General features: G+C 41.8%; 1 protein-coding gene across 1 annotated transcript in view; it reads right to left on the reverse strand.

Moving 5' to 3' along the window:
- SND1 (staphylococcal nuclease and tudor domain containing 1) overlaps positions 1–13,076 on the reverse strand; it is a 419,293-nt gene that overhangs the window by 363,611 nt on the left and 42,606 nt on the right. Inside the window, exons 4-6 of the mRNA XM_082661749.1 lie at positions 10,131–10,209; positions 1,181–1,341; positions 292–383 (exon numbers count right to left, since the gene is read on the reverse strand). Coding sequence (XP_082517875.1) covers positions 292–383; positions 1,181–1,341; positions 10,131–10,209 — 332 coding nt within the window. The remainder of the gene's footprint in view (positions 1–291; positions 384–1,180; positions 1,342–10,130; positions 10,210–13,076) is intronic.

Raw genomic sequence — 13,076 nt, forward strand, 5'->3', positions numbered from 1 at the left:
TTTTATACTGACAAGCCACACTCAACAAACTTCAGAGCCTCCCATCCCCTCCTCCCTAGGTTTCAACAATCTCAGCACAGCCCACTCCAAACAGACCCTGAGTACTTAAAAAATAACGTCTTATTTGATCTAATTAGAACTGTCCAACTGCAAAGTTTAAAGTACTCTAGTCAATGTTAACAGCCCATACAAGAAAGAAACAGTACATACGAAGTCCCCAAGTAGAAGAGTCTGTCACTGAACGCTTCCACAAACCCTATCACCACCCTGTAGCCCAATGTATGATCTGACCTTGATCCCTGACAGCATGACCGTGACCAGGTAGTAGTCAGGCAGGAGCAGGGCCCTGACCACACTGCCGTCCCTCACGTGCTCGATGATAGCTGCATGACAGAACAAACGCCTTGAGTCATAGCAAAAGTCGTGCCGAGGATAAACAATGCCCAAACAAACTGCCCAGAATGCAGTTCCTCTCCCCCAAACCCCAAGAAAGCCTCCCTCCAAGAGGTGACAAAGCACCGGCACATCACGAGTGTTCACACAACAGACTCCTGCCCAAACTATTCCTGGGGGATTTGGTTCAGACCAACGTCTACGTCTTTTGAACCTTCTGGGACCTCATGGCTTACACCTAAGCTACCTAGCTTACAGATAACAAAGCTTATCTGTGTACTGAGTGCCTGGCAAAAAAATAACAACAATTCAGGATTGGTAATAATTTTATTTTACTGAGTCTGTAAGTTAATATGATCTCAAAGTAGGACCAAGAACTATACAGAATGTGTGTGTGTGTGTGTGTGTGTGTGTGTGTGTATGCATGCACGCACATGGGCACACGCATATGTGTTTCGCTATATACAGAATACACATGTCTACCTTGACGTTTTGGGGACAGTATTTAGGTAGCCATCTTTTAGAGAAAATAGGAAGATCCCCCATGTGCAAAATTACCAGCAATTTACTAGCTTGTAGCCGCAAAAGAATAACCTCAGCAAAATACATCTGATGCAACCTATATGAACTGGATTCAAGCTCCCTTCCAAAATACCGGGTGTTGTTTTACCCTTAACAATTTCCCTTGGGCACTAAAGCAGAATTGCTTTTATTAACCTCAAGGAGCTCAAGAGCAGATAGAGAGAAATCACCCTGAGTCACATCCGTCTTTTCCCGACAGTCTCACCATTAACAGGCTTCTGGTGGTGCGAGTCCACAAAGTGCCTTGGGTTCTCAATGGTATACTTGAGGTCCCGGAGAGTATGTGAACCATTCCCCTCACTCCACATTCCTTTCTTAGCTGCTTTTGCTTGCTCCTCACACTCCGAAAGCCGGTTCTGCTCAGGACTGGGACGTGAGAAATAATAAACACATGTGGTTAGTGAATTCACAACAGAAATATCAGGCTCATCTTTGATTCTGGGTTTCTTCAGCAACTTCTCCCCTTGAAAAGACCAAAGAGTTTGTTTCACATCTGTGGCTTCAGACCCAGGCCTATAAACAGAAACCCATCATGAGTGCAACTTCTGGATTTCAGACTTATTCCCTCAAACAAAAGATTCAATCATAACAGCATTTAATGAGAGTATCCAAAGAACACGCGTCTCGGTACTGCCACCATCAGTGATTACAAGAGAACAAGCTGGTGGCTCGGAAGGGAGCCGCTCCAGGAGGGAGAGCTTCATTTAACCACCCCAGATTCAGGAACTAGAATCCGGGCAGAGCTCGGCAGGACACAGCGCAGGGAAAGTGACTAAGAACCACCCTTACTCCCTGTTGTCTGCAGAACAGAGCTGGGGAATGCAGAACAAATACCATTACAGACAATGTCACCCCAAAACTACTTACACATTCAATAAGGCCAGCTAAGCAAAGCAGTCTGAAGATGAAGACTCCTTCATTAGACAGGAAACCAAACTACATACAAGAGCAGCCAGAAAGTCAGTAGACAGACCGGAAAACAAAAACAAAAAAACACCCAGAACAACCAAACCCAGAAATGGCTCTGCTCTTCTCTCTCTCATACGTATCCGAGCTGAAGTGAACCTGGAAAGCCTTTCCACGATGTCAGCGCCTCGTTCCATCAACAGCCTTCTGCAGAAACTGAAGCTCCCACCTTGATCAGTAGGGATTTTCAACAGGGACTCCTAACCTACAATTTCTCAAGCCAGAAATCCTCAGTACTGCTCTTTCCCTCCTCCCCACAAAAAAATACAATCATCAGCTTCAGAGATCCAAAATTACTGCCAGAATTCCACAGGGGAAAAAAAAATGTAGCTTGAGATAGAAGCAAACATTGAAACTGAGAAACGAAGGCTTTAAATCAAGACAACTTTGGAGAAAAAAGGATTGGGACTCCAGGGGAGATATCTTTGTTGAGATGATACAATACTGCTTTGGGTTTTTTAAAAATTCTTCATTCTGGTTGCAAACTGGATTCCAAAAAACACTGCAACAGTAATCATGCCAGCAACTGTCCTTAAGACACAACTTTGGCGTGCTTCCAAAATCAGGACCTAAGACAAATGTCAGAATTCAACAAATTCCCACATGCTCACACCCCAATTATAAGCTCTAGCCAACGACTCTTTGGAATCATAAAGGACCAAAGAAGTATATGGTGAATGACTTGACCACAAAGCCTACGAAGGCAGGAAGGAGGCAAACTGTACGTTTTGGCCTTTCTTCCTCCCCATCATTGGTACAGTTCATGCAAAGATTTATCTAAAGCTTCTTCTACAGCTACAGTCATAATACAACAAGGATTTAATGATTTAAACAGCATCTTTGGGGAGTTCCCTGGCAGTCCAGTGGTTAGGACTCTTCACTGCCATGGTCCCAGGTTCAATCCCTGGTCAGGAACTAAGATCCCACAAGCCGCGTGGTACAGTAAAAAACTAAAAAAATTTTTAAAAAAGCCAGGATTGGTTCAAGATGGCAGAGTAGAAAGACATATTCTCACTCTGTCTTGGGAGAGCACCGAAAGCACAACTAACTGCTGAACAATCATCGACAGGAAGACGCTGGAACTCACCAAAAAAGATACCCCACATCCAAAAACAAAGGAGAAGCCACAATGAGATGGTAGGAGGGGCACAATCACAATAAAATCAAGTCCCATAACTGCTGGGTGGGTGACTCACAAACTGGAGAACACTTATACCACAGAAGTCCACCCACTGGAGTGAAGGTTCTGAGCCCCATGTCAGGCTTCCCAACCTGGGGTCTGGCAACGGGAGGAGGAATTCCTAGAGAATCAGACTTTGAAGGCTAGCAAGATTTGATTGCAGGATGTCAAGAGGACTGGGGGAAACAAACTCCATTCATGGAGGGTACACACTAAGTAGTGTGCACATCGGGACCCAGGGGAAGGAGCAGTGACCACGTAGGAGACTAAACCAGACCTACCTGCTAGTGTTGGAGGGTCTCCTGCAGAGGCGGAGGGGTGGCTATGTCTCACCGTGAGGACAAGGACACTGGCAGCAGAAGTTCTGGGAAGTACTCCTTGGCGTGAACCCTTCCAGAGTCCGCCATTAACCCCACCAAAGAGCCTGGGTAAGCTCCAGTGTTGGGTCACCTCAGGCCAAACAACCAACAGGGAGGGAACCCAGCCCCACCCAACAGCAGACAAGCAGATTAAAGTTTTACTGAGCTCTGCCCACCAGAGCAACAACCAGCTCTACCCACCACCAGTCCCTCCCATAAGTAAACTTGCACAAGCCTCTGAGATAGCCTCATCCACTAGAGGACAGACAACAGAAGCAAGAACTACAATCCTGCAGCCTGTGGGAAAAAAACCACATTTACAGAAAAACACACAAGATGAAAAGGCAGAGGGCTACATACCACATGAAGGAACAAGATAAAACCCCAGAAAAACAACTAAATGAAGTGGAGATAGGCAACCTTCCAGAAAAAGAATTCAGAATAATGACAGTGAAGATGATCCAGGACCTCAGAAAAAGAATGGAGGCAAAGATCAAGAAGATGCAAGAAATGCTTAACAAAGACCTAGAAGAATTAAAGAACAAACAAACAGAGATGAACAATACAATAACTGAAATGAAAAATACACTAGAAGGGAATCAATAGCAGAATAACTGAGGCAGAAGAACAGATAAGTGACCTGGAAGACATAATGGTGGAATTCACTGCTATGGAACAGAATAAAGAAAAAAGAATGAAAAGAAATGACAGCCTAAGAGACCTCTGGGACAATATTAAATGCAACAACATTTGCATTATAGGGGTCCCAGAAGGAGAAGAGAGAGAGAAAGGACCCAAGAAAACACCTGAAGTGATTACAGTCGAAAGCTTCCTAACATGGGAAAGGAAATAGGCACCCAAGTCTGGGAAGCGCAGAGAGTCCCATATAGGATAAACCCAAGGAGAAACATGCCAAGACACACAGTAATCAAATTGGCAAAAATTAAAGACAAAGAAAAATTATCGACAGCAGCAAGGGAAAAACAACAAATAACATACAAGGGAACTCCCATAAGGTTAACAGCTGATTTCTCAGCAGAAACTCTACAAGCGAGAAGGGAGTGGCAGGACATATTTAAAGGGATGAAAGGGAAGAATCTACAACCAAGATTACTCTACCTGGCAAGGATCTCATTCAGATTCAATGGAGAAATCAAAAGCTTTTCAGACAAGCAAAAGCTAAGAGAATTCAGCAGCACCAAAAGAGCTCTACAACAAATGCCAAAGGAACTTCTCTAAGTGGGAAACCAAAGAGAAGAAAAGGACCTACAAAAACAAACTCAGAACAATTAAGAAAATGGTAATAGGAATATACATATCAATAATTACCTTAAAGGTGAATGGATTAAATGCTCCAACCAAAAGACACAGGCTTGCTGAATGCATACAAAAACAAGACCCATACATCCGCTATCTACAAGAGAACGACTTCAGACCTAGGGACACATACAGACTGAAAGTGAGGGAATGGAAAAAGATATTCCATGCAAATGGAAATCAAAAGAAAGCTGGAGTAGCAATACTCATACCAGATAAAATAGACTTTAAAATAAAGAATGTTACAAGAGACAAGGAAGGAAACTACATAATGATCAAGGGATCAATCCAAGAAGATATAACAATTATAAATATATATGCACCCAACATAGGAGCACCTCAATACATAAGGCAACTGCTAACAGCCATAAAAGAGGAAATCGACATGATCCAAACAGAAAATTAATAAGGAAACACAGCTTTAAAAGACACAATAGACGAGATACATTTAATTGATATTTATAGGACATTCCATCCAAAAACAACAGATTACACTTTCTTCTCAAGTTCGCATGGAACATTCTCCAGGATACATCACATCTTGGGTCACAAATCAAGCATCAGTAAATTTCAGAAAATTGAAATCATATCAAGCATCTTTTCTGACCACAACGCTATGAGATTAGAAATCAATTACAGGGGGAAAAAACGTACAAAACACAAACACATGGAGGCTAAACAATAAGTTACAAAATAACCAAGAGATCATTGAAGAAATCAAAGAGGAAATAAAAAAATACCTAGCGACAAAAGACAATGAAAACACGATGATCCAAAACCTATGGGATGCAGCAAAAGCAGTTCTAAGAGGTAAGTTTATAGGAATATAAGCCTACCTCAAGAAACAAGAAAAATCTCAAATAAACAATCTAACCTTACACCTAAAGGAACTAGAGAAAGAAAAACAAACAAAAGCCAAAGTTAGCAGAAAGAAAGAAATCACAAAGATCAGAGCAGAAATAAATGAAATAGAAACAAAGAAAATAAGGGCAAAGATGAAAAAAATTAAAAGCTGGTTCTTTGAGAAGATAAACAAAATTGATAAACCATTAGCCAGACTCATCAAGAAAAAGAGGTCGGACTCAAATCAATAAAATTAGAAATGAAAAAGAAGTTAAAACAGACACCGCATAAATACAAAGCATCCTAAGAGACTACTACAAGCAACTCTATGCCAATAAAATGGAGAACCTGGAAGAAATGGACAAATTCTTAGAAAGTTATAACCTTCCAAGACTGAACCAGGAAGAAATAGAAAATGTGAACACACCAATCACAAGCAATGAAATTGAAACTGTGATTAAAAATCTTCCAACAGGGGCTTCCCTGGTGGCACAGTGGTTGAGAGTCCGCCTGCCCACGCAGGAGACACAGGTTCGTGCCCCGGTCCGGGAAGACCCCACATGTCGCGGAGCGGTTGGGCCCGTGAGCCATGGCCACTGAGCCTGCGCGTCCGGAGCCTGTGCTCCACAACGGGAGAGGCCACCACAGTGAGAGGCCCGCGTACCACAAAAAAAAAAAAAAAAAAATCTTCCAACAAACAAAAGTCCAGAACCAGATGGCTTCACAGGTGAATTCTTCACAGGTGATGGCTTCACAGGTCAAATATTTAGAGAAGAGCTAACACACAACCTTCTCAAACTCTTTCAAAATATTGCAGAGGAAGAAACACTCCCAAACTCATTCTATGAGGCCACCATCACCCTGATACCAAAGCCAGACAAAGATACTAAAAAACAAGAAAATTACAGACCAACATCACTGATGAATATAGATGCAAAAATCCTCAACAAATTACTAGCAAACAGAATCCAACAACACATTAAAAGAATCATACAGGGCTTCCCTGGTGGCGTAGTGGTTGAGAGTCCGCCTGCCGATGCAGGGGACACGGGTTCATGCCCCGGTCCGGGAGGATCCCACATGCCGCAGAGTGGCTGGGCCTGTGAGCCATGGCCGCTGAGCCTGCGCGTCTGGAGCCTGTGCTCCACAATGGGAGAGGCCACAACAGTGAGAGGCACGCATACCGCAAAAAAAAAAAAAAAAAAAAAAGAATCATACACTATGATCAAGTGGGATATATCCCAGGGATGCAAGGATTCTTCAATATACGCAAATGAATCAACGTGATACACCATATTAACAAACTGAAGAATAAAAACCATATGATCATTTCAACAGATGCAGAAAAAGCTTTTGACACAATTCAACACCCGTTTATGATAAAAAAAATCTCCAGAAGTGGGCATATAGGGAACCTAACTCAACATAATAAAGGCCATATACGACAAACCCACAGCAAACATCATTCGCAATGGTGAAAAACGGAAAGCATTTCCACTAAGATCAGGAACAAGACAAGGATGTCCACTCTCACCACTATTATTCAACATAGTTTTGGAAGTCCTAGCCACAGCAATCAGAGAAGAAAAAGAAATAAAAGGAATACAAATTGGAAAAGAAGAAGTAAAACTGTCACTGTCTGCAGATGACCTGATACTATACATAGAGAATCCTAAAGATGCCACCAGAAAACTACTGGAGCGAATCAATGAATTTGGTAAAATTGCAGGATACAAAATTAATGCACAGAAATCTCTTGCATTCCTATACACTAATGATGAAAAATCTGAAAGAGAAATTAAGGAAACACTCCCATTTACCACTGCAACAAAAAGAATAAAATACCCAGGAATAAACCTACCTAGGGAGACAAAAGACCTGTATGGAGAAAACTGTAAGACACTGATGAAAGAAATTAAAGATGATACAAACAGATGGAGAGATATACCATGTACTTGGACTGCAAGAACCAATACTGTGAAAATGACTACACTACCCAAAACAATCTACAGATTCAGTGCAATCCCTATCAAATTACCAATGGCATTTTTTACAGAACTAGAACAAAAAATCTTAAAATTTGTATGGAGACACAAAAGACCCCAAATAGCCAAAGCAGTCTTGAGGGAAAAAAACAGAGCTGGAGGAATCAGATTCCCTGACTTCAGAGTATACTACAAAGCTACAGTAATCAAGACAATATGGTACTGGCACAAAACCAGAAATATAGATCAATGGAACAGGATAGAAAGCCCACAGATAAACCCACACACCTATGGTCAACTGATCTATGACCGAGGAGGCAAGGACATACAATGGAGAAAACACAGTCTCTTAAATAAGTGGTGCTTGGGAAACTGGACAGCTACATGTAAAAGAATGAAATTAGAACACTTGCACAAAAATAAACTCAAAATGGATTAGAAACCTAAATGTAAGACCGGACACTATAAAACTCTTAGAGGAAAACATAGGAAGAACACTCTTTGACATAAATCACAGCAAGATCTTTTTTGATCCACTTCATACAGTAATGGAAATAAAAGCAAAAATAAACAAATGGGACCTACTGAAACTTAAAAGCTTTTGCAAAGCAAAGGAAACTACAAATAAGATGAAAAGACAACCTCAGAATGGGAGAACATTTTTGCAAATGAAGCAATGGACAAAGGATTAATCTCCAAAATATACAAGCAGCTCATGCAGCTCAATATCAAAAAAACAAACAACCCAATCCAAAAATGGGCAGAAGACCTAAATGGACATTTCTCCAAAGACATACAGATGGCCAAGAAGCACATGAAAAGCTGCTCAACATCACTAATTATTAGAGAAATGCAAATCAAAACTACTATGAGGTATCACCTCATACCAGTTAGAATGGGCATCATCAGAAAATCTACAAACAACAAATGCTGGAGAGGGTGTGGAGAAAAGGGAACCCTCTTGCACTGCTGGGGGGAACATAAATTGATACACCCACTATGGAGAAGAATATGGAGGTTCCTTAAAAAACTAAAAATAGAATTACCATATGACCCAGCAATCCCACTACTGGGCATATACCCAGAGAAAACCATAATTCAAAAAGACACATGCACCCCACTGTTCGTTTCAGCACTATTTACAATAGCCAAGTCATGGAAGCAACCTAAATGTCCATCGACAGACGAATGGATAAAGAAGATCTGGTACATATGTACAATGGAATATTACTCAGCCATAAAAAGCAACGAAATTGGGTCGTTTGTAGAGATGTGGATGAATCTAGAGACTGTCATACAGAGTGAAGTAAGTCAGAAAGAGAAAAACAAATATAGTATATTAACGCATATATGTGGAATCTAGAAAAATGGTACAGATGAACCGGTTTGCAGGGCAGAAACTGAGACACAGATGTAGAGAACAAACGTATGGACACCAAGGGGGGAAAGTTTTGGGCGGCAGGGGGCGGGGGGGGGCGTGAACCGGGCAATTGGGATTGACATGTATTCACTGATGTGTTTAAGATGGATAACAAGTAAGAACCTGCTGTATAAAGAAATAAATAAAATAAAATTCAAAAATTCAAGAAATAAATAAATAAAACTAAAAAAACAAACAACAACAGCCAAAAAAACCCAGTATCTTTAGCCTCCAAATTACTGATGTAGCTTACACTTTTCTGAGACTAAAGTGTTAATTAAAGCCAGCTGCAACCCATCCTACTGAGTGAACTTAACATATGATATATGCACTATAAACCTTACATACCTAAAAATCATTTCTAACAAATTCACACTGACATTAACAACAAATACATTTTACCTATTACTTAAGTATATACAGATCCATAAACCGAAACAGCCCTAAAAGGCTTTGGAGAGAGATAAATTTTCCCTGACCTTAAAACATAACCACTGAGCCCCTGTCAGTTTTGCTAGATTCCAAGGAGCAGATTTTGCTTGGAATTTGATTTATTCACTCTGCTTTATTTTACATTTACTTATTCCTTGTACCTCATATAATATCGTACATCTACTTGTTGTTTGGTTTGTTGTCTGTCTCCCCGTTAAATTGTTAGCAGGAGCTAAGTGTCTTTGTTCACTGCTATATTCACAGTGTCGAGAACACAGCCTGGCATATAGTAAATGCTCAATAAATATTTGGGGATGGATGGATAAATACTCTGGAACTCAATATCTACGGTGTAAGGCATAAGTCTACTGATTCTTATGAGTATAAGAACAGCACTGCTTCGTCTCCAAGCCTGTTTTTGAATTACATACATCAAATGCCATTAATGAATGCTGAGTAACCTCCTCGCTCAGAAAAATACACACGTACACCTGGGCAGGAATATCCTAGAAGCCATGAGAACACCAGATATTACCTATTTTATGTCGGGGGCAGGAATGAAAATGCAGCAAAGCCAGTGTAGAGTCGACTCCCCCAGTTCTCACTGTGGTGTGAGAGGAAGTCAGATAGTGAGAAGAGTAATGGACACTTACTTGTTCGCTCTCATGCCTTCTCTCCGGGTGGCCAATCCCTCTGCAACCAGAGATTCTGCAATGTTTTCCCCATTGGTATCTGAGGAGGAAAAAAGAGGTGTGAATTTTGTGTTTAAATCCATCTCCAATAGCAAGAGAGCTCTCATGGGACCACTTTCACCCGTAGCTCTTCAAGGAATGATGTTGCCAGAGAACGGGACAAGGCAGCAAGGTAGGGTTGGGTTTTCCAAAAAACCTCTTCTCCCCCAAAACGTCTAGTCTCTAGGAGCCAGAGGTCTATAAATCTTCTCTGGACTAATTTTCTAGTGTATCTCCTCAGCCAAAGGCAATCTCAGGAACTCCAGGAGACTGACAGGGAAGCAAGACACATGCAGCAGCCCAGGAAAGGATAACTAACACTGACCTAAGGAGGAGAGGCCTGGCACCAAATGCAAATTCTGCCGCTTAATAGGTCTTTCAGCATCTTGATACACGTACTCATCTATAAAATGGGAAGAGTACCTGCCGAGATGGGCTCTTGTGAGAATTAAATGTGTGTAAATCGCCAAGCACAGTGCCAAGCACACGGCAGGAATTCACACAACAGATTCAAAAGGCAGCCCCCCCACCTGGACAGTCAGACAGATTCACCTAGGACTGCCTACGATGTTTCACACTGGCAAGTCCAGTTCCTCTCACAATGTCCTGTTCTCTGCTCCAAGAGGCCACCAAGACAAGTAAGCCACACCATTTGACAAACAGTTTCTCCTAGTCTCAGAGATGCAGGGGACAGCATCTCGATTTCCAATCTCACACGGCAGCCTTCAGAGCAGGCAAGAAAAATGAAGTGAAACATAAAACACAAGCTGATTAGGCGCCCCCTGAGCACTTGAAACATTAATTGCATTTCCACGCTACTGAAAAAGCTTTTAGGCGCTCTGTATTCTCTTAAACCCCTGCTTGTCAGCCAAAATGATAAAAGAAGACAGCTATGAGGGAATCACCACATAAAAATCTTTAATACAGCAGAGAACAAGCTCCTAGATAAACTGAAACACAGCAGTCTAGCTGATAGGTAGCGTCAGCATAGAATAAAATTCTCTAAGGTTTATGTATTCAGTACACTATACATAGACTTCCGCAAGCAACAACAAGTTTACATACCACCCCCAAACTCAACCTAAATGCCTTGCCATTAGCCCTGTCCAAATTTCTGAAGCACATAAGCCCCTGTTCCTACTGCCAAAAAAAAAAAAAAGTTGAGATGAATGCTGTTCACGCAAAGAACGTTCAGGTTCTGAAGCTGAGCGTGGATCACAAGAACCTTTCCACTGAGGTTACTGCTGAGGCCCGACACAGACACACACAGCTACCTGACATCAGTAAATATTACATTGGTTCTTTCGAAGCAACAGGAATAATCGCACAGAGTGGAAAGTCAAAAGGAAAGACTCCACAATGATGGGGAAAGTTGCGCAGTAAGGTGCCAAGAGGTCGGGGGTAGAAAGAACGACGGCCTGGTACAAACAAGGCGAACGGCCATAAACTCTCCAGTCAACAGCAAACGCAACAGCTCTTGGACAGCTCCTTGGCACAGAGCACTCTGAAAGGGCTGCTGGCTGGCCCACTTCTAAATGAGTTCATTGCTCCTTCAAAAGGGAGAAAAAATACAATTCTCTGGGCCAAACTCCCAAAGAAGGTAACAAAATGTGGTGGATAGAATACTGAAAACAGGGAATGTGTAGGGAAAAGATCTGATGCTTGCTTATTACTAACCAAGGTATGATTGTGATCAAGTCACAATTGGGGCTGGTACTCAGAGCAGGTGGGTGACTATATTTTCTCCAAAAGTTGAAGACTAATCAATCATCTCTCTCTCTTTTTTTTAATAAGTTCTGGGTTAACCACAAACTCTCAAATTCTGTCATTCTCCTCCATCATAAAAAGAGTAGCCACAGGGCTTCCCTGGTGACGCAGTGGTTGAGAGTCCGCCTGCTGATGCGGGGGACACGGGTTCGTGCCCCGGTCCGCGAAGATCCCACATGCCGCAGAGCGGCTGGGCCTGTGAGCCACGGCCGCTGAGCCTGTGCGTCTGGAGCCTGTGTTGTGGCCGGAGAGGCCGCAACAGTGAGAGGCCCGCGTACCGCAAAAAAAAGGAGTAGCCACATAAACAACAGGGATTTACTGTATAGCACATGGAACCATATTCAGTATCTTATAATAACCTATAGTGGAAAAGAATCTGAAGCTACACACCTGAAACACAATATTGTAAATCAACTATAGTTAAATAAATTCTTTATCTATCTACATATAGCAAAAGAAAATCTTTTTTCTAAACAAAAACAAAAGACAAAAAAGAGACTAGCCATAAAATAGGCTAAATATATAAACACTAATTAATTAGCTAAGGCACTGTTTCATTACAGTTGATAGTGAGAATTGGTTAAAGTATCTGAGTGAAAATATTAAACTTTAAGCCATTTAAGCCTTTAAAACTGAAAGATGTAGATGATTTCAATCATTCTTTCGGTAATTTTTTTTTTTTTTTTTTTGTGCGGTACACGGGCCTCTCACTTTTGTGGCTTCTCCCGCTGCGGAGCACAGACTCCAGACGCGCAGGCTCAGCAGCCATGGCTCACGGGCCCAGCCGCTCCGCGGCACGTGGGATCTTCCCAGACCGGGGCACGAACCCGTGTCCCCTGCATCAGCAGGCGGACTCTCAACCACTGCGCCACCAGGGAAGCCCCTTTCGGTAATTATTTATCAATCACCTCCTATGCGCCAGATTCTATTAAACACACTAGTACGTTAACATGCTAAATTACATCCACTCTGTAATTTGCGTCAGTTTGAAAAACAAACTTTCCAAAAACAACTTTAAATTTTAAATGTCAGCTCCTCTTACCTTAAATAGACTTTTTTATAGTTGGAGACTAAGGCTATTTAAATTAACACTTACAGGCG

Source organism: Grampus griseus, assembly GCF_964374135.1.
Source record: "Grampus griseus genome assembly, chromosome: 9".
Lineage (NCBI taxonomy): Eukaryota > Metazoa > Chordata > Mammalia > Artiodactyla > Delphinidae > Grampus > Grampus griseus.